We start from the raw sequence: 23657 nt of genomic DNA, 5'->3' as shown, positions 1-23657 counted from the left end.
ATGTGAAGAAGATGCTGGATAACAAGAAACTAAAGCATCTTGGTTATCTACCTCAAGGCACAGCATGTACCCCATTAAATATTACCAAGACACTAAAGCTCAGATATCATAAGTAGGACTGAGGATATGACTCTATTAATAAAATGGTTCTCTAGAATGAACAAAAACCTGGTGTCTGTAAATCAATGAGCTGATGCCCACCTGGAATGCCAGCATGTGGGAGGGGGAGTAGGGAGGTCAGAAGTTCAATTATCCTCAGGTACTTGGCACTTTCCAGGCCAGGCTGGGATATATGAAACAATATCTCCAAATAACAACACCCCCCAGAAGCCACGGTATAAGCATATAAGTAGGTGACACAAGTAACTAATATCAGGTTTAACGATTCCAAATTTCATGTTCATTACCTGCTACTATCCCTGCATTTCAGGAGTGGAAAATTGGGCATTTTTACTTGTAGGCATATTTGAGATTTAGTAAGTGAACACATTCTGTCTTACAGTAGCGAGGGAAATGCAGATAATACCTTGCAGAGCATTTCGGTTTGGGTGCTTGTTCAATAATAACCACGGATCATTGAAATAATTAGTGATCAAAACAGCAACTTAATTATGGCTAGGTACATTTCTGTCACACTGTTATAGGTATTAACTTCCCATTAGCTATGCATCTATGTCTTTGGCTTAAAATAGGTGGATATCATTTTTACAAATTCACTCACTTCTACACTTCTATGCTGACTTTCTTCCTCAAGAGAAACATCAAGTGTCTATTCTTAGAGAAATATTATGGGAAAAGGTTTTCATGCACCGTGAAATGAATTGACTAGATTCATGGCTAATCTCTATGTTTATTTTTAAATTATACTAAATTGTGTGTGTGTGTGTGTGTGTGTGAGAGAGAGAGAGAGAGAGAGAGAGAGAGAGAGAGAGAGACCAGAGAGAGACTGTCTCCATATGGAGAACTTATGGGAGTCAGTATCACTTTCCTATGGGTACCTGAGATACAAATCAGGATGCCAGGCATGTCAGCTATTGCTTTTGCTTGCTGAGCCATCTGGCTGGTCCAAGTCACTATGTTTGAAGACTTGTGACAAAATCCTATAAACTTCTTCCATTCAAGTCTCTTACAAAGATATATGAGTGGTCACACTGAGTTAAATACCACAAGAAAACATGAAGACTTCTATATACAAGTGAGTTTAAAGATCAATTTTGGTATAGTAAATATGAATTATGAGTATGTACTATCATTTCCTGGGATATATGACACAGTGTATGCTGGCTTGTGTATAAGTAGTGCAGAGTCAACACTGGGCACCCCTGGGAGTTGTTTCCAAGACAACAGTCATCAAAACTGCTGACTATTCTAGATCCTTCTATACAATGGCATAGTATTTATAGTATTTTCATAGAATCTATACATATCCTGTCATCTACCTTAAACCACTGGTTATAATGCTGTGTTTTGGAAGATAACAACAAACAAAACTGTTTGTGAGGTTTCATGTGAGTAAACGCTTGTGTGGAGGGCATATATGCACACGAGTGTGCAAATGTACATTTGTGTTTGGAGGCCAGGAAATAACCTTGTGTGTTGTTCCTCAAGAGTCCTCTACCATGTATTCTGAGACAGTTTCCACTCCCTGACCTTGAAATCGGTAAATAACGTAGACTGGCTGGTCAGTTAGCCTCAAGGTTCAGCCTGTCTCCATCTCTTCCAGGCTTTTTATGTGCACAGTGGGGATTGAATTCAGGTTCTTATGATTGTATGGCAAGTACTTTACTGACTGAGTCACCTAGGAATGCATTTTTCCCAAATATTTTCAACCTGCATTTGGTTGAATCAGAAGATAGAGAATCCCTGTAAATAAAGATTATAATAAAATTTTGCATGTATTATACTACATTTTGTTATGCTATAGATCATAGATACACTGTTTAAATAATATATTACATAGTGTGTGTGTATCTACTTAGTTGCATGTTCACTAAAGTATGAAAGATGAAGGAAAAAGGGCAATTGAGGATGTGATAATTCTCTCTCAGAGAACGCATTTTGTCCCTTTAAATTCCACTGGAATGTGACTAGGTTAGGCAATTCTCTGCGAATTCAACCTCCTGAAAGCCTATAGGAATGAATGGGCAGGGCTGAGTGTACCTCCAGCTCCTGGAAAGGACACAGAAGTTGAGTGTAGGAGGCACTGGACTAGAGAGAATAAGCAGTCCTCACAGCCAGTTTGCTTGCAGAATTGATTTGCTTTACAGATGCTTTCTATTCAAAGAAAACCAAAGAAAATTCCAGCTCAGCCTTTCTTATGATGATTAGATTTTAAGATTGGGAGCTTGGGGGTGGGGGTGGAGTAGGGGTAAAGGGAGATGGGGAGGGAGAGGGGGTGGATGGGGAGAGCTTGTGGGAATGGGACGGTTGGGATGGAGGAAGGGTAGATATGGGAGCAGGGAAGTATATATCTTAATAAGGGAGCCATTTTAGGGTTGGCAAGAGACTTGACTCCAGAGGAGTTCCCAGGTGTCCAAGGAGATGTCCCCAGCTTGCTCCTTGGGCAGCTGAGGAGAGGGCACCTGAACTGGCCCTATCCTATAGCCACACTGATGAATATATTACATATCACCATAGAACCTTCATCTGGCGGTGGATGGAGATAGAGACAGAGACCCACATTGGAGCACTGGACTGAGCTCCCAAGGTCCTTATGAGGAGCAGAAGGAGGGAGAACATGAACAAGGAAGTCAGGACGCAAGGGGTGTGCCCACCCACTGAGATGGTGGGGCTGATCTAATGGGAGCTCACCAAAGCCAGCTGAACTGGGACTGAGGGAGCATGTGATCAAACCAGACTCTCTGAATATGGCTAACAATGAGGGCTGATTGAGAAGTCTAGGACAATGGCACTGGGTTTTGTTTCTATTGCATGTACTGGTTTTGTAGGAGCCTAGTCTGTTTGGATGCTCACCTTCCTAGACCTGGATGGAGGGAGGAGGACTTTGGACTTCCCACAGGGCAGGGAACCCTGACTGCTCTTTGGACTGGAGGGGGAAAGGGGAGGAGGGGAGGAGGTAGAAATTTTAATAAAAATAAAAATTTCAAAAAGATTTCAAAGTAAAGGAGTTTGAATTTCTGATGGCTCTGTATATGTATGCTGGATTTTCCTCCTGCTGGTTAGTCTCTGAGACAATGAATCTCTGTGTAAAAGAGATTGCTAGAGCCACAATTCTGGAGATTTTTCTTTGTGATCCTTTGGCCCCAGTGTTTTGTGTCTGTGATGGGAGTGAGAGGAAGTCCAACCTTGCTGGTTGTTCATCAAGAGAAAATGGGGCTAGGGAGATGTCTCAGGCAGTGAAGCTCTTGCTGCAGACACGTAAGGATGGAGCTAGGTCCCAGACACACCACTAATAAAACAGAGGTGCCCGGGGAGATGATCCCAAAAGTATAAGCACCTGATGGACAGACTTGAGGATTCCAGTTCAGATCCCCAGCACCTACATAAAAAGATGGGTGAAGGTACATACAGCAAAGGATAAACAGAATAAAAACCTGGATATGGTGGTATAATCTTGGATTCCTAATGCTCAGGAGGTGAGTGTGGACACTTGTGACTACCCCTTCCCCCTAGGAAGACGTTAGTGAGAAGGGGCAACGTCAACGACATAGAAGACAGGACTCCAGTGAAAGGGATACAGCAGACTCTTTAATTTAGCAATGGGGATAAACTTAGATACATTCCCAGCACCCAGGCCTTCCTATTCATTGACATGGTGTTTTTGCCTGTCGTTAACTAGGCGTGATCAGGACCTCTAACAGTGCCATGGAGACTCTAGGTTGACTCCTCTAAATCAGGTTTGCCTTAACTTTCTACAATACACTATGCATGGTCTCCATTTGCCTATCTTCTCTCTGTTCTCACTGTGACTGGGTGAAGATAACCAAGCAAGTTCCAGAGCATGGAGAGAGAACTAAGGAATTGCTGTGGTGAGCCACAGTCCATGTCCCAAGGAGCTGAGTGGTACAGTCCTTGGGCATTTTCCAGGAATCTGACCAGACACCAACAACTATGTGACCCTGGAGGCTCTTCTTTCTCCCCCTTTATTTTTCTACACAATAAGGAAATTTATACTCAAGCGTTCTTTCTGGAAATACCCATTTTCTTAGATTGGTGGAGCTTTCCATACTAACAGTAGTGTGTTTGAATTCAGGAGAGCTTGATGCAAGGCATAGCTTAGCCTCTCCTCAGCTTTCTGCCATTAATCAAGTTATGTGGGAATAATAAATGTTTAAATTTATATAATAAATTTAAATAATAAAAATAATAAATTTAAATAATAAATAATAAATGTTTCTGTGCTTGGTTTAGAGAGAATGCTTATCTGACTATCACACATAGCCTCAGTCATAAGAAACATTGGTCACCAATAGCCCTTTGGGTATGTTCTCCTTTTCTCTCTGCTTCCTTCTTTGCTTCCTTTTCTCATTATCCATGAAAAAAAGATAATTAAATGCTATGGTGAGAAGACATCTTCCACACCTTCTGCAAACTTAAGTCCATCAGAAGATGCTATTTGCAACATTTAATAGTTTTTATTAACCGTGGCATCTGACTATCAATTAACTGCAATCTATGAAGTGAGATATTCTCTCTCTTTATCCCTCCCTCTCTCTCATATGTGCATGCATAATTACTACTTTCCACAGAACTTATTTACAACTGTGATGTTTTACAACCATAAAATTACCAACACTGAAATGAGAAGTTTAAGGTAATAGCCATTGCTTGGAAATGAGCATACAGTTCCCCTGTATTGTCAGTGCTATAAACTGGCCCCACCTTGATACACAGCAGAAGTCACAGTGGCAAAAATTCTTGAAAATATGCACACTTTTTGTCCTGGCAATGGTATGTCAAGGTTTTTATCTTAAATATATAATCTGTTATGTTCACAAGGATCCATGTACAAAAATGTTCTTGTAGCCCCATCTAAAACATATCTGAATGTACATGTTAAATGGAGACTGTTTATCTGAAATACCTGTATAAGGCAATGTACTATGGTTGGTAAAAATCAATTAATGGTAAGATTATGTTGGCTTATTAAATACGTAATGAAATTTATGTATCTACTTAGTGTGTGTGTGTGTGTGCTCTTGTGCACATAGGAGCCCTAGAGAATTTTTGTGAAGACCAGAGGATAACTTGTGGACATTTATTATTTCCTGCTCTCATATGTATCCTGGAAATTGAACTCGGATTTCCAGGTTTGACAGTAAAGCACTGTACCTGCTAAGGAATTTCAGCAACCTTATTTGTTCTTCCCTTTGTGGGTGTGAAGTACAGGATAAATAAATAAGTCTATAATAGGGTTTGGAATCCTTTCTTAATCTACTTTGCAATTAGATAATAATGGAAACTTACCTCTACCCACTACTGCAAATATATATAAAAGCATGTATACACACACACACACACACACACACACACTCACGGAGGGAATTAAACTACAGTCATCCTATAGTGGGACAATGGTATTTCTATTATACACCATAAGCTTACAGATAAAAAGCTCAATTTCAAAAAATACTTTCTTCTTTTGAAATTGTTAGCCAGTAAGGCTCTATAGATACACAAATGGCACAGGCTATTGCCAATCCTATTGGCTATCATCCAGAAACTGATGGGAAGGCCCTATTGAGTAAGAAGAATATCATAAATATCATCTGTCTAACCGCCTGTGCACCCTGTAAGATGCAATACCAGTTGATTTGGTGAGACAGGCCCACTGCTACTCTAGCGGAAAGAACACCATTCAAGGAAACAAACCACATTCTGTTGGACTTAAGTCCCTTGCCACAGGATCAAATCCATACCTGGGAGCATTGTTGGGCGGTGGTCATGGGTCCCAGGAGAGATTCTACTAATATATAAATATATATATTTAATTGAAAAACAATCTTTTCTCATTTTACATGCCAAATCCAGTTCCCATTCCTTCTTGGTCTCCCTTTCTCCCCACCTTCCTTCCATCCCACCCCCTATCCACTCCTCATAGAGGGCAAGGAATCAACAAAGTCTAGCACATTGTTGTAAGGTAGGACCAAGGCCCTCTCCACTATATCTAAGCAAGCAAGGTATCCATCCAAAGAACTGAGTTCCAAAAAGTCAGAACAAAGCAGTGGGGATAAATCCTCATCTTACTTCCCGAGACTCTACACTCTGTCCTAGTCATACAACTGTCACCCACATTCAGAGGGCCTAGTTTGGTCCTATTCTGCTTCCCTCACTGCTAGGCCGTAGTTGGTGTGCTTCCATTAGCTTAGATGAACTGCTTCAGTGGGTATTTCCATCATGGTCTTGATCTCTTTGCTCATATTCTCACTCCTCCCACTCTTCAAATGGACCTTGTGAGTTCCGCCCACTGCTCTACTGTGGATCTCTGCATCTAAGAGCCTACTACTATCATTCTGCTACATGTCCACAGTATTAAACTGACTCCTGATGACTTCTTATTCCCATGAATTAATTCATCTCACAACCCCATTCCGAAAATCTTTTCTTTTTAGGAATTGATGATTAACAGAGACTCTCAACTAGCCAAGGTCATAGAATATATGCCTGGGCAATGCTCAGTTTTAAATGGAACATCTATATCACAGGCCTTCTTTCAAAGGTTCAGAGATAACTACTATAGGAGAGGAAGACTGCAATACTCAAATTTAGTGAGTGAATAAAATGAAACAGTGTCCTCTGGACACCACGGGACAGCTGAACATATGAACTCAGAGGTTCTGATAGCATGCACAAGAGGTGTGCAATCTAAAGCCAGACAAAAGTACTAGCATAAAGAAGAGAAGAAGGCATGAAGTTCTGACCCTAGATGAGGAGATGTTGGCAACTGATAGTGGCTGGAGAGTCAGTTTTCTTATAAGATGTAATCCCTGATAAGTCAACCATTTTCCAGTGGAAGGCCACAGCACCATGAATATATGGGTATAGTGAATTGGACTAGATGGGTACTAAAATATGTAAACAAAGTTGGATGGGTACTGGGTGTACATCTGGAGGGACTGGGGGGAGAGGGAGTAGATGTGGGAAAAACTCAATGTATAGATTTTTCAATAATAACAGATAATAGAAAGGAAATTCCCTTTCAGCTTCTTCCTCATCACAGCATCCACTGTGCTCCTTTTCTATTGAGATGAAAACTGAGAGCAGAGACACTGGTTACTGGAGCCTGAGACAGACAGGGTACATTCTAAATTCCAGGCTGCTTGTCTTTCTATCATCCTATCATCCTTATGAATTTAAATTTTTGTGTAAATTTAGCAGGTGGTGAAATTCAACTGTAGAAACTAAGCAAGCTGGCACAATTCAGCTAAGAACTAGATTGAGACATCACTTCCAGTCTGGTCCCCCTCCCAAATCTATTCTCTTCCTATGCAAACCTATACTCAAAGAACTTAAGACAATCTAGTTAAGAAGACAATGCATGCACATAAAGGAATAACAAGGACTGGAGACATAACTGGCTCAGCAGCAATAGTGCCCCACTGTGCCAGAGGACCTGAGTGCTGTTGACATACACCCACATAGGGTGGCTCACAGCAGCCTATAATTAACTGTTGGGGGGTTTGTTAAATATAACCTCCAAGGGCACTATGGTCATGTGTGCACAGCACACACACACACACACACACACACACACACACACACACACACACACCCCACACACATGTGCATGCATACATAAATAAATAAAGGAGATGACATAACCTAAGTTACATGACTGTCAGTCCTTTAGGAAAGACCCAAAGTAAGACTGGGAAATCTTCTATTTTTTTCAGCAGAACACAAACATTGGAAAAAGATAAGAAAAATTAAAAGAAGGGAGGGCAGTTCCTAGAGCCAGACATCCTGGGAGGAGCTTAGGTGGTGTGAGTACATCTTAATCATCGGGGGACAGACCTACTCACAGAGACAGACAGTGAACCACGTCTGCCGATGTGTGGGGGATGGAATACAAGGAAAGGAACACAGAGAGGCAGCACTGATCTTATCAGCCTGACAAGCATGGCTGAATCCAACAGCAGTTCTGGAATTGATTTCACAGTGATGATCCTGAGTCATCAAAATAAGGGTCCCATTTTCTGTTCTGAATTCTGTGTTTAAGAAGGCAAGGAGGCATGTAATCCATTGGACAAAGATTTCCATTTCAAATAGTTAAAATTTCTTTGAAAATATTTTCAGCGCTTAAAGGGGTAAGTGACAGTTATCTGGAAAATTCACTTAGGTGGAACGATATCTTCCCTTGAAGATTCTAGATTAGTCAGGCAGTGCGGTGTACTTAGTCAGGTGTCTCCCACTCCTGCGTTACTGACATTTCTGTCTCTATTGTTCCCCAGCCACTCTAAGCCTGGAAACACTAGCCACGGGCTACTAAACTTCATGACAGGATGGTATACTCCACCTTGGACACCTGATATCCTTGTGGCCTTGGGGATGAATTAATGTTGGTGGTAATGAACGACTCCATATTGGCTGAGTGGAGCATATCTTCCATCTCAACACTCCAAGAAAAAGATATATGTAGATCTCTATGAGTCCGGGTCTAATGTGTTCTATATACAGTGTTCCGAGCCAGCCAGGGTAACATAGACTCTCGTATGTCAAACTGTCTATGCATTTTATAAAAAGGAAAATGGAAAAGCCTAGCTGAGTGTTTCTAGTACCCTCTCTGCCTCCTGGTCCTCTAGGAGACGGGCAGGCCTTTGCTCCATGCTCCTGTTACCCCAGGCCGTCCTGCTGTTACCACCATGCCTTCCCTGGCATGATGGGTTTTAAACCAGGAACAAAGGCAGCCTCTCTTCTGGGTGCTTTGTTAGGTGTTACATCTCAACAGCAGGAGAGACAACTAATTCACACATAATGACCAAATCATTCATTCACCAAAAAACAACAGAACTGGAGAGCATAAAAGGAATTAGCCATTTTTTTTTTCTGAAATGAAGTCTCAGGGATAGGAATTATCTCCCTTGGTTGAGTGATTTTCAAACATGCACAACAGCCCTGAGCTTGAAGGCCAGTATTCCCAGGAAGAAAACAAGTATACTTCTGTATTCTCGGGATTCCAGAGGTGGAAACAGGTAGACCAAAGATGCAAGGTATTCTAAGCTACATAATGAGTTAAATGGAAACTAATGCTACTTGATAAACCCCATCTTAATAGCTGCTTAATTCATTAAAAATAAAACTTTACTTTTTTATCCACTAAAATCTCTTTTCCTCGGGTAACAGAAGTTCTGTGAACAGACAAGTCTCCGCCTGCCTTGCTGGCCTCACTGCCTGGTGCTCCTTAGATGTCCTATATTTTACACATAACTCATAACTCTTGTGTGCATGAACTAGGATACTTGATGCCTCTGAAACCATCTTTCCTCTCCAACAGTGTTCAACTCGCAAACTTTCCATATCGATCTCAAATGCCCTGTCTTCAAATGCATTTCTCACAAAAATCTCTTCATTTCCACAGCTGATGAGGGTGGGTATTGTCACTATGTCATTCTGAAGGTGTAGAGATAAGTACAGACTCAATCGGCCTCCCTCAGTATCACAGCCAAGACTCGTGGTCTTCTTTGAGTCATATCTTTTCCCGAAACAGAGCAAACAAACACACTGCAGTCATTTTCTTGTCAAATACCCCTCTCTTTGGATGCCTTAACTAGTATTTCTATTGCCATAAAACACCATGATGAAAGAAACTTGTGAATGAAAGCTTGACGATTTTCAAGTGACACTCCATCACTGAGAGAAGTCAGGGCAGGAGCTAGGAAACATGAACTGAAGGTTTGTTCTCCCTGGTGTTGTCAGGTTTATTTTTATTTATTGCTTTTCTTATATATCCCAGGACTGCATACCCAAAGGTAATACCACCCACAATTGGCTTGGCCCTACCGTATCAGTCACTAAGAGAATTATCATTTGAAGACATTTTTTAAAATGAAGTTCTCGCCTTTTCAATGACCCTAGCTTGTGCCAGGAAAAATAAAGTCAGAGTATTGCCATGTGGGTTTCAGGGTACCACAAAGAAGGGCAGGACCTTACCTGGTGTGTTAAGCAGGCGAGATCTCCTGCAGTGATATACCACCTCCTGTTCACAGTGCTCTGAGCCGTCAATGAGAGCCTCCAGCTGCTCCATACTGACACCGTAATTTAGGGTCATGGAATAGGGCTTCTCAGGGTTCGAACCCTGTACCCGAGTCAGCTCTGTGCTGTTGTGCTGAACTGTCATCCAGATCTTGTCCTCTGCATAGACAACAATGTGAAGCAGGAGAAGTAAGAATGAAAGTACAGAGAAGAGGACATAAACAGTGGGTCACTCAAGCTACAGTGAAGTCTCCCCTCAACGGCATCAAGGCATTCTATACTTTAAAGAAAGAGCCAAGAATTTTGTTTCTTATAGGGCGCTACCTCAAGTTAATATGGGGACAAATAGTTTTAAGGGTTATGTTTATGAGTCTTTATTTCACAGGCTTTATACTATATATTTAATATAAATTATTCATTTAAAATTAACCAATACAACCTCTCTCCTTATCCCTGGGGAGACTGTTCAAAGACATCCTAAAGCATATCAAAGTCTACAGGTGCTCAGCTTTCTCACAGAAAATAGCATAGCATATTCATGTCATATACCTACTATATACTCTAAATCATCCCAATGTCGCTTTTGATACCTAATAAAAGACAAATGCTATGTAAACAGTGGTTATACTGCATTGTATAGGAAATTTTGACTGGGACAAAATATCTATGTAAGTTCAGAATAGACACAATATCAGGGGCAATTTCTTAAAAAATTAAATAGTTTGAAAACAACAACAGCTTAGATCATAAACATTTTTAAAATAACCCATCATTATCAGAGATGAAACAATGTTGTGTAGGCATAAGGACCTGAAAATTAAGTCTTGAAGCGATATTTTAAAAACCATTGGGGATGGTGACACAAGCTTGTAATTATAGTGCTGGTCGGGGACAGAGAGAAGACGACCCCTTGGTCTTATTGACTAGACAGCCTAGCCTCATTAGAGAGCCCTAGGCCAATGAGAGTTTTTCTTAGGAACAAAAACAAGTTGGGAAAATGGCTCAGTTAAGAGAGTATACTGCTTTTACAGAAACCCATGGTCAGTTTCTATAACCCACATTAGGTATCTACAACTATCTCTGATGCCATCTTAGGAGGGCCCAGTGCTCTCTTCTGGTGTCCACAGGCCTTTGCACTCACATGCACAGCTCCCAGCCCCCCTCCAAGCATAAATACACACATTCTTTTAATCTCTGATGGAAAAATCAGATGAATGACATCTATGGAATGACACCTGAGCTTCCCCCTGGCTTCTAAATATGTACAAACACACAATACATGCACAAACATGTATGATGACTGTTCTTTGTTGTCAACTTGACTCCATTTAAAATTAAGTAAAACCCAAGTAGTTAGGAACATCTGTGAGGAAGTTTTTATGGTTAAATCGCTTGAAGTGGGAATATTTTGATGTGGGATGATCCACCTTTAATCTGGGTCACGCATTCTGGTGGCAGCCTATGTAAGAGGTATGGAGATAAGAGAGCTTTTGCTCTTTATCTGTCTGGCCTCACTTCTGTGGGAAAGTCCCTTCACTGACATGAGAGTCAACTTCTTCAGAATTCTAGCGTTTACTAAACAAATAACTGGAACATCCAGCCTCATGGAGTGAACAACTTCTGTATTCTTGGACTTTCTACTGGTCAACAGTCAGTGCTGGATTAGCTAGACCACAGCCTGTAAGATGCTCTAATAAATTCCATATATGTACACCTCCTTTTCTGTTCGCTTAGAGTACCCTGGCCAACACAACATCCATACATATCTAAAAATTTATCTTGATTTTTTTTTATATTGAATGTTTTCAGATACATGGCATTTTTTCAATAAGAATGAAAAAACAAGGTAAGGAGGAATGAAAGATAAAGGAAAGAGAGGAATATGGTTTGAAAGACAGTCAGCTCTGTGCTTGAAAGCCACTTTTGCCATTATGAAACTTAGGTCACTTCACTTCACTAAACTCAGGATTTTAATCAATGACAGCATATGACGACAAAATCAGGGCATCAGTAGTCACTACACAGGACAGCAGCAGGGCTGCTAATGTGCAGGAGAGCTGTCAAAGCAGTTAAGACAGTCTACCTGCCATACAGAGGTTCCATGTTCAGTTCTAGCACCCATGTCAGATGGCTCATAAACACCTATATTGCTCTAGTCCCAGGGTACCCAATGCTCTCTCTCCCCTCGAAGGAAACTGTACTCACAAGTGAACCTACCCATCCAAACATAGACACACGGAGACAGAAATAAAAACAAATAAATCTTAAAGTTGCAAATGGCTGTGTGGAATGTCTGTAGGATATTGTTGTGTTAACTTGGGTGGAAGCTCTTACTGCATCTTGACATGGAGATTAAATCTGAACATCCTCACAACTAACGGACAGGAGGAAACAGGAAGACTTGAAAAGCATTTTCCATCTGAGAATCTTACCCACATAATTGCAACACGATTCTTCATAGATTCAAAAAGGAGAAAGGAACTGAGCAGAGCAATCATGTGGTTTCTTCCCTCTTCCACCCTCTTCGTTTTACAAATGGGGAAACAAAGGCCCATAAAGAAAAGCAATAACCCACAGCATTTCTACTAGACAACACTGACAGGAAAGCATGCTGAAGGCAACTGTTATTATTAATTACAGGCAGCAGGATTAGAGTCATTGGTTTGGTTTTATTAAAAATAAATAAAATGGAAAAGACCTCACTGTGCGGCTGTCCTGTGCTAATTCTTTCCTCTAATTCTTTCTGCCATCCTCACACCTCAGTCTCAGTATGTTAGAAGACAAAAGAAATGGTTTGGTTTTAACTATTTCCTTAGTAATAGCTGTTATATCATGCACTTACATTATGCTGAGTGACTGTGAATCATCCTAGGAATAGTTTCCCAAACCAACTAATTGATAAACATAATATCTCTAGAAAAAAAACATGTGCTTTGTTGTTTTGAAATAGGACTGTATTCTTCTGTAAATTCTAGTGAAAAAACTAATTATATTGAATCATTACTCCTAAAATAAAAATGACATAAACCCATAGTGCTATGGAAGTTACCTGAAAGCCCATATTGTTAACAGATTCACCTGAAACTCCAAAAATGTTTTTGATGTCTGATTTAGTTATAGTTTCTATTACTGAGATGAAACACTTCTACCAAAAAAGCAAGTAGGGGATAAAAGGGTTTACTTTGCTTATACTTCCATATCACTGTTCATCATCAATGGAACTCAGGTTAGGAACTCAAACGAGGCAGGGACCTGGAGGCAGAAGATGATGTAGAGATGGAGGAGTGCTGCTTACTGGCTTTGCTCCATGTGTCTTCCTCAGCCTGCTTTGTTATAGAATCCAGGGCCAAAAGCCCAGGGTTGGTCCCACCCGTAATGAGCTGGGTCCTTTTCCATCAATCACTAATTAAGAAATTGCCCTACAGGCTTACTTATAGACCAGTCTTACGAAGGTGTTTTCTCAACTCTCTTCTCTGATCAGAGGCTCTTTCCTCTGATGACTCTAGCATGTGTCAAGATAGCATGAAACTGTCCAGTACAATGACAATATACACAAATGTTATAAAGATAGCAAAAAGATATTATTCAATGATAAGATGCTATAGAATGAAAAATAAAAATGGACAGCTTTGAAATGGACATGATATTTATGATAAGGTTGATGTTTATTTCTAAGGTATATTAATGCAGCCCCAAAGCTTTTTTCCACATGCTAGGTAATACTTCAGACATTATGGAATAATTTTAAAGATATGACAGATATAATAAAACATCAAAGAATGAAGACCATGGAGAGAAACGATTACTCGAAAACTATACTGCGTTGGCTAGTATGGTTTCAAAGACTTCCTGACAATTACTCATTCTCACTTCCATCTGTCTATCACATATTTAGCAATGTTTTATAATTTATCTACTATCTACCAATAGTCAGTGATCTATTATTGATCTGAAGGTCTAATATCATTCATCCATCTATCTATCTGTCTATCATCTATCTATCTGTCTGTCTGTCTGTCTGTCTGTCTGTCTGCCTGTCTATCTGTCTATCTGTCTGTCTATCTATCTATCTATCTATCTATCTATCTATCTATCTATCTATCTATCTATCATTTACCTATTAACCTATCATCTATCAGTACTTAACTTGTCTCTATTTTCCATGTTTCCAACCTGGTTCTAAACATAGTCCGTATATCATCACTCAATCATTGGTTTGACATTTCTTTCTATATTAGATGTACATTTTCAACTTTTTTATTTATTTATGTGACTCTTTATTTATTTAATTACTTTAGTGCAATCTTGTTCTGTCTTTGGCCAAAATGAGATGGAAGCTGTATCAGAGTTGAATGTTCATTTTAAATATGCTCATGTTGTCAATTCTGACTCTGGATCTTGAATGGGAAGTAAATTTGAAATAATTCAATTTAATATTTGGCACTTTTGATATGTATAATGTACAGAAGATAAAATAGAACTAGTTATGGCTCCTTATTGCTCCCCACAACATAGTTAATAGGCATCACAATTCTTGCTATTAGCATAGTGTTAGGTTAAAGAGTGGAGATGAGGACATATAACCCATACTCACACCTGATTTTCCTTGTGGGATACTCACATCACAGGATTCACTCTAAGTAGCTTTGTGCACATACCAACAAGGTGAACAAGGTGACATTGTTACCTAGGTTGACTCCTCTGTGGACTACCCCATTACTTTAATTAAAATGGACCTGTGAAAATTCTTGTGTGAATTTTGGAGTCAGAGTTTTGGTGTATGTGTGTGATACCAAATAGTTATTGTCAACATGACAGAAACCACAGTCATCTATGACATAAACTGGACATACCACTGCTGAAATTTCTAGATTAGACTAGTTGAGAAAGAAAAGTCCATTTTAAAGGAAGCAGCAGTATTTCATAGGATAGAATCCTGGACTGCACAAAAAGGAGGAGGTTAGCTGAGCACCAGCATTCATCCCCATCTTTCTGCTTCCCTACCTCAGAAGCAATGTTACCAGGTGTCTCAAGCCCTCTCTCCCTGCTTCCCTTCTACAAATGCACCATGAGTAACAGTCTCAAGCCCCCAGTGCCATGCATTCCCCATGATGGATTATATCTTTCCACTGTCAGTCAAACATATGTTTCTTTCCTAAAGTTGCTTTGGTTAAACATATCATTTACTTCTATAGCATGGAAGTGATTAAAACAGCATGCCTGTTCAATACTTTCTAAGAAAGGGCCCTGGACAAATCATGAAAACTGTAAAGCCATTATAACATTTCAACAGTGATATCTCATGATATTACTGACATTAATATTACTCTCTGCACCCACGATATTATCATTATATTTTGAAGTTATATATTACCAGCACACATAACATGCTATGCTACATAACAACCAAATGAGTACCTAATATTTACGTTACAGGCATGTACAATTGCTGCTAATAGGCTGCATGCCTTCCAGGGTAGTTGTCAATGAAACCCATCACAATGGTAAAAAGTTAGGCACTCCCACATTAAAATTTTCTATAACATCAGAAAGTGAACCAGAATGTCATTCCTTAGAGTTGGGGGTGCAAAGATTATTCTTCAAATGAGCTTATAAGGCATGACAGATTGATTATAACATCATTGCTGCTATGCAGGACCAATTATTCCCATCTTCCCCAGTGTTAATCACACTGTAATAAGCTCATATATCTCTATTTTTTCTCTCCTTGTTATCTTGAAATTCCTCAACAGAATTTGTACTTTACAATTTGTCAACATTTAGCTGCTTCTACTGGTTTTATCCAGGCGACTTTCTTCTACTCCTTTGACTGTCTAGTGCCACACAATCACATTATTGGAGACAGAGCTTCATTATGACTCTTCTAAGGTGAGTCAGTATGGACTTACCGAAGACCATGACTTTGCCTAATTGAGGTATACAATGGGTATATATCATAGTATGTGCTTGTAATCTAAAAACTTGGGTGTGTTGGATTCCTGGAGATTACTGGCCTGGAAACTTAGCAAATGTGGTGAGTTCCAGGATGTGGAAAGAGAAAAAGGTGAGGAACAACACCTAAATTTGTTCTGTGGCATCTACATGTATGCATACATTTGAATACATACATTTACCTAGACAGTCATAACCATGCACATATATACAGAAGCAAACATAAAACAGTAGTCTTATAGTTTAACCCTTTAAGTATTAATTTGCATAAGACACCATTCAGCCTAATGACATGATATGAGAAATAAAGATCCCTGTGTCTCAGTCCACACCAGGGATTCCACTATTTTTATGTATACAGTTTTACAAATTGTACCCTTCAAGCAATCTGTATGATGAGCTTCTAAAACATCATTCACAGATATCACCATATAGAAATATGTGAACCAGAAAAGCATTCAACTGTTTTCCTACAGAGCTGTGAAATTTTCTGGGATATGCACAGTATTATGCCTTTGTGCCCAAGGGTATGATGAGTTATTGGATGCCCAGATACACACTCATGACAAATTGCATTTTCCAACTTTCCTAAAAGTTGGAGAGAAAGTTGTTGTGGTTGTTTGAGTGGGAATGGCCCCCCCAGACTCCTATGTTAGAATACTTGGTCCTCGGTTGGTAGAATACTTTGGGAAGGATTAGAAGGTATGGATTTGGTAAAGGAGGTGTGTCACAGAGGTGGGCTATGAGGCATCAAAATTTTCCCACCATGCCCAGTGAACTACCTGTTTTCTGGTGGCAGTTTGGAGATGTGAAATCTCAGCTGTTCCTTTGATATGCTTTTGGTCTAACACCACGGACTCTAAACCTCAAAAACTGTTAAGTCCTATTAAATGTTTTATTTTGTAAGTTGCCTTGATCATGTGTTTTTATTACAACAACAGAAAAGTAACTTATATAGAAAGAAATCAGAACCAGGAAGTGGACTGTTGTTCTGACAGGGCTGGCTGTGATTCTTTTTTTTTTTTTTTCTTTAGAACTGTGGAAGAATTTGGAACTTTACACTGGGAAAGTGATTGAATGCTCAACTGACCATTCTAGTAAGTTTGGAAGACAATAGTACAGAGAGCAGTGTAGACTATGAAGGTCCAGCTCAGAGGTTTCAGAAGGGGATAATATTAGCAACTTGTCTAGAGACCATTCCTGTGATTCTTCGGCAAAGACTGGCTGCTTCTTGCCTTCATTCTAAGACTCTTCCTTAAGCTGAAATGAAAAGCAATGGACTAACTTCTTTAGCAGAGGAGATTTCAAGGCAGCGTAATAATGGACTCTGGTGTGGTTATAAATAATCACTCCTGTGAAGGTCTACAATGAAAATGAAGAAGCAGATAAAAAAGAAATAGAAAATAAGCATATTTAAGAGAAAGTGGATACTACAGAATGTAAGGTTGGAGCTCAGGCTTAAGTTGAAGAGAGAGAAAGAGAGAAAGAGAGAGAGAGAGATTAAGTAAAGGCCAAATCTGCATTGGAATAAAAGGAAGAATGCCCTCAGGGCAGGACCTCACACAGACAGGCTTCCAATTTGGGCAGGGGGAGGTAGGGGAGGGCTAAGGTGTTTTCTGCTTCTAAAAAGGAATGGGAACAGATGTTTCAATTGTTATTCAATGGGATCGGGCTCCATCTCAATTTGTTAATGAAACTTAGTAGCAACAGTCATATACTTCTGTTTTTACTGTTATGAAGGATACAGGAGCAAAGGTGTTCTGGACCTTCTTTCACTGTGAAAAAGAACCACTGAGGCCAATGTGCTACAGAGAAGTCCTTGCATCCAGTCTGGGAGTGAAGAAGTGGCTCAAAGAGGCTATTCTGAAAGGTGAGAAATGTTGCAAGGAGTCACTTGTTGGTTCCTGGCTACTCAGCCCCTAATAATCACACAGAAACTATATTATTTAAGTCACTGCTTGGCCTATTAGCTCTAGCTTCTTATTTGCTAACTCTTACATCTTAATTTAACCCATTTATAATAATATGTCTATCACCACGTGGCAGTGGCTTACTAGGTAAAGTTGTGGCATTTATCTCCAGCAGGGCTACATGGCTTTTCCCTAACTCCACCTTCCTTCTCCCAGCATTCAGTTTAGTTTTCAACACCTACCTCTATTCCCTGTGCAGTCCCAAGACAGTTTCTTTATTAACCAATGGTATTCACAGCATACAGAAGGAAAATCCCACATCAGAGAAAGTTAAACATAAATTTTGTTGAATATCTCAAAATATTAGAGTCTCCAAAGTCATGGATATCTGCCTACAAGAGATGAACATAGGCAGTAGAAACCTGCTATGAAAGAGAGAGATTTATGTTGCTACAGCCAAACTGGAAGGAGAGAATTATCTAAGCTCTTTGACATCAGACATGAAACTATAAGAATTGGAGTTTTTCCTGTGACTTTCAGTCTTGCTTTGGTGCAGTATTTCTTTATGCTGTTTCCATAATGACAGAATGTCCTTAAATCTTATTGTCAAAGAAATTCATCAATTCCCTTTTAGTTTATCCTCAGGAAGATTTGTAGGACAAAGGCAGAAAGCAGCCACAGTCTGCCAAACTATCCAAGAATAGTCTCTAGCATAGTTGCTAATATTCTTCCTCCCTGAAACCTCTTGAGTTGGGCCTCTATAGTCTACATTTTGTAATGGTCATGTGTATTCTGTACTGCTATATGTTGTAAGTATGCAATTTTATTATTTGATTTTATAGGAGGTTATATTAAGGAATTGCTTTTAGGCTCAGAAAAGACTTTGGAATTTATAAGTGTAGAGACTGCAAATAACTAGTGATTTTTGATATTGGAATAAATGCATTTTACATTATGAGATACGGTCACAAGCCTATGGTAGTCAGAGTGTATGATGTGGTAGGTTAAATGACAATGCTTCCTGTACTATCATTGTTTGAATACTTGGTCTCCAATTGGTAGAAGTGTTTGGGAAGAATTGGGAGATGTGGCCTTGGAAGAGATGATATGCCACAGGGATAGGCTTTGAGGCTTCAAAAGTATCCCACCATCCCTAGGGTGGTTTCTGATTCTGGCTTAGAGTTTTGAGATGTGAGTTTTCAGCTGTTACTGCTACCATGCGTCTGCTCCACCTTCATGGAGTCAAATCCTCTGAAACCAGAAGTCCAATTAAATGCTTTCTATTATAAATTCCCATGGTTATAGAGTTTTATCACAACAATAGAAAAGCAACCAATATGGACTGTGCAAGAGTGACCAATGTGTCGATTTGTTATGAATGTCTTGAATATTACAACTAAATGAGGGATTCCAGGCGATCTGCTGGAGATAGATGAAGGGGATGGAGTTTCAGTGAAGCCTGGCCAGGTGTTACAGCCCTCAGTGTTCCACAAGGACTAACTGACAAAGAAGAAATTTTCATCTATGCAGTGCAAGATACTAGGCTTAGGTTGAAACCCTATGGAATAATGTCTACCACATGAAGAGATGAATTCATCATGACTATTTTTATTGCGCAATTTCAAAGCTACTCTTTTGTGCATGTGTTGTATAATGATCTCAATTAAAATCATAGGCTTTGTGCACAAAGGGGCTGGATGACATAATGGGTCAAGTGCTTGTTGCTCAAGCATGGGGACGTGAGTTAAAGCCCCAAACCCATGTGATAAAATTAGATGAAGTGGCATGTGTTTGTATTCCCAGCATAGTAGAGGTTTAAAGAGTAGATTCTCAAGCCTCTCTGGTCAGGTGACCTAGACAAATTAGAGAGATCCTGGCCAATGAGCATTTTTGTGTCACAAAAACATAAGAAATAGTATTTGAAGCTATCTTCTGGCTTTTACACATTCCAGCACACACATATGTACACACACACACACACACACACACACACACACACCACACTTCAAAGACATCCAAAGTGAAGAAGATATGGCAGAAAAAGTGTGTTAACTAGCAATAACAGGACATTCTGGAACATTCTTTCTTAACAACTTCTTTGTAAAATTGTTCCTTTTCAATGCCCCAGTAAATCAGTTCTCCAGAATAGGTCACTAGACATTGTACCTGGTTCCACGGGCTCTCATTTTGGGATCCATAAATTGTTTACATAGAGAGTCACAATTCAATTTCTTTCATATTTTCCTCTCATTACATCTGATCAGTATTATTAATAACAATAATTATTATAGTAATTACAGATGCTATGAACTATTCATCTGTTGCCATGGGGGTAAACACTCAGAATGAAGAACAAACAAAATAAAAATTTTTTAAAGAGAGAAAGGGACAAGAAATAAGTCTGATTACTAACGTTACATTCTGTACATATATCTTTCTTTGCACAGTCAATAAAAATTACAGTTTTTCCTATATCAATGCTTAGAAAAAATGGAAATCTACAGATTGTCAATACTCTGCTTAATTGAACTGAAATCACTGTAGGGAGCTACTTATGTGCCTTTAAATAGTGTGCCAATTCACTTATTCTAGAATTGTAATAAAACAAGTCTATATTAAGGTCTCAGGGGGTCACTTCTGATACCATTATGCATATTGACAAAGTGAATTTTTTATGCCAAGGGTAAAGAAAGTTTAAATAGCCCTTAAAAAATGTCTCTACTTATTCACTGTCTACTCCTGATATGCTTTTGATGGCTCCCATCCTTTTGAATTGATACTTATTTAACTTTTCATGTTTGTACCTTATCTTTCAATTTAACCCATAAATAATAATAGGTAAATAACATTGACTTGGCCTGAGATTCCATGATTTCCAGAGGCTCATGTGTTAGAGGATTATATTATTAGATCTAGCTCCAAGTACTATATCTACTAACCATTAGATCCCTGGACAAAGTAGGTTAGCTCCCCAAGTCTCAGTCTACTAATCTTTTAGCCTGGCAGTATCCTAGCATGAAGAGCTGTGAGCAATAAATAAAGACATACAGGTTGGCTCAAAGCATAGACTCAACTCAGACTAGAAGTTCTCCCTAACACCATCCATGGCTCTTGATGTCTTTTCAACAATGAAGCTAGCAAGCCATTCTGCCGATGCTATTCCAGGGTCACTTGAAAGGTTACTGGAATAAAAGGAGGACTGAATAGCAAGAGAGACTCCAGAATCTAAACATCCTTAAAGACTAATAAATACATTTTTTCTACTATGTTGTTTATATGTATGCTTGCCTGTATATTTTCATGAATGTGGAATCATGTATGAGTAGGGGTCCAGGTGCCTATGCGTGTTTTGTATATGGAGGCCTAAGGTTGATGTTGGGAATCATTATTTTATTCTTCTTTTTTTCATTTTTTAATTACTATTATTGCTTTATAAATAATACCATTCAAAATTTCCACTTCCTTCCTTCCTCCCATTTCCCCTCCCTCTCCCACTCACCCTTCCCTCTTTCCCTCCAGTCCTAAGAGAGGGCAGGTTACCCTGCCCCGTGGGAAGTCCAAGACCCTACCCCTCCTTGATCACTCTTTCAACTTATTCATTAAGTCAAAGTTTTCTCAGTCAAACCCAGAGCTTTCTGTCTGTCTACTATTGGTAGTCAATTTGCTCTGGAGAACTCTTGTTCCTTTCCCAATATGGAAACACAGGTGGGTCACCATTCCCACCTGTCATCTACATGGGCTCTGTGCTGGAGCCCATGAATGTGGATTCATTCTACCTTGATCAAAGGTCAGAGAGTTTAGGCCTATTCTTACTCCTTTAAGGTTACAACAGGAGATTTGACCCAGGGTGTGGCTACCTACAGGATTCTTGGCCTAGCATGTGAGTACGGCATGTCCTGTTGAAGCAACATAATACTTTACTCAGCATGCTTCAGGTATAGAAGCGGTAATTGCTTTGTTGCTTTTTGTAACTTGACAAAGAAGTCTTTTGTCTCCCCCCTTCGCTTTGGTAATGGGGTATATAAAGCATATAAAAAATAAATACAGATAGATTCAGTATTCACTGGGTTGCCCTTCTGACTCTATTCTGTGTCTCTGTCTATTTCGTTTGAATCTCTGTTTCATCTGTCTAATACTTCTAATCCACATGGCCCTATCCTGGAATGCACAAACATATCAAGACTAGACCCAGACAGATGGATCTTCAGCATGGGGCTAGTAACAGTTCTAGGGATATGAACTCTAGTCCTCAAGTTTAGTGGCAAGGATTTCAGGTATGGAGCTATTTCCCCAGTCAATTGGTATACTTTTTTCATTATAATTATTACTGATACACATATATGCAAAAATGTATTAATACAACTTGCTGAGTCCATTTAGTGTAGCAATAACATTTTAACAAAAATATTGGATGCACAAATTGAAGAAATCAGAAAGGAAATTTTTAAAATCCTGGAAACAACTGAAAATGTTAGTACAATATATCAGGTCTTCTGGAACATAGGTAAGGCAGTAGTCAGTCCTTAGAGAAAATTATATAGTGATAAGTTCTAGTGTTAGGAAATCAGATCTAAAGTAAACAACCTAATGATGCTTCTTAAATCTTTAGAAAAACAAGAATCCAATTGCAAACCCAGTGTGCAGCAAAAAATAAATGTGTTGGTGAAAATCAATGAAATAGAGATTACAAGAAAGTGCAAATAATTAATCAAAAATAGTTGGATCTTGAAAAAGTTAGCAGTTTGGTCAAACATAACCAGATACAAAGGGATAAGACCCAAATAATTAACAAAAAATCAGAGATGAAAAGAGAATGTTAGAACAAACTAAACCAGATCATTTTACTATTATAAACAAATCTAGCAACCTATGCTGTAGGATCCACCTTCTCTTCAACCTTTATAATGGGAATGATGACAATCAACCTAAAGCACCTTTAAGAACTATAAAGTTCAACCAAGAGATGTTATTTCTCCCAAGAGTATCAACCCAGCTGCTTAGGGAGGAGTACTTCCCTGCCTGTTGTGCCTACCATAGCCAGCTTCTTTCAGAACAGACTGCTCTTTTTGATAGGAGCATGCATTATCAGTTCCAGGCCACCACACTCCTTGCATTAGCTGTGATGTACAGAGTATCACATCCATCATCATTCTTCCACCTGCCTGTGCCGGCCACATTTCCGACTTCCAGACAACCTACTTGACGGAGATTTATCCTCTCGCTTCACTCTAGCCTTTACTTTTTAGGTGGCTTTTTGGAGAGTGATTTTTTTGTTCCCCTTGCTTTAAAGTAGATGGCATGATCAAAGAGACCCAGGAAATCTGTTTTATGATGTAACAAGGTAGTGAATTAGATTCCACATATACTGAATCATATTTGGTAGCTGTGTGATAAAAGAAGAAAGGTTATGTGTCTGGGATGTACAGAGCTGTCGGTTAGTAACACACACAAGGCTAGCAGGAGGATTCCTAGTGTAATAAATACTGTGGACCTTGAACTCTAGAGTGTATAGCTGTGGACTGAGGTTTAACTCAGTTAGTAATATGCTTACTTCTCCTGAAAGAAGATAAGGGTTTGATCCCCAGCCACACATAAACTGGATCTGGTGGTTCATCCTTTTGATTTCTGCACTTTAAATAGAAG

At 39.3% G+C, this 23657-nt stretch overlaps 1 protein-coding gene across 1 annotated transcript in view; it reads right to left on the bottom strand.

Moving 5' to 3' along the window:
- The window catches only part of Cntnap5 (contactin associated protein family member 5), a 908928-nt gene that overhangs the window by 249119 nt on the left and 636152 nt on the right, over positions 1-23657 (bottom strand). The window contains exon 13 of the mRNA XM_087906619.1: positions 10111-10311. Coding sequence (XP_087762745.1) covers positions 10111-10311 — 201 coding nt within the window. The remainder of the gene's footprint in view (positions 1-10110; positions 10312-23657) is intronic.

Source organism: Myodes glareolus, chromosome 5 (genome assembly GCF_982192425.1).
Source record: "Myodes glareolus chromosome 5, mMyoGla1.1, whole genome shotgun sequence".
NCBI lineage: Eukaryota > Metazoa > Chordata > Mammalia > Rodentia > Cricetidae > Myodes > Myodes glareolus.
Note: the sequence above shows the minus strand (reverse complement) of the source record. Positions and strands in the feature narration are given on the sequence as shown.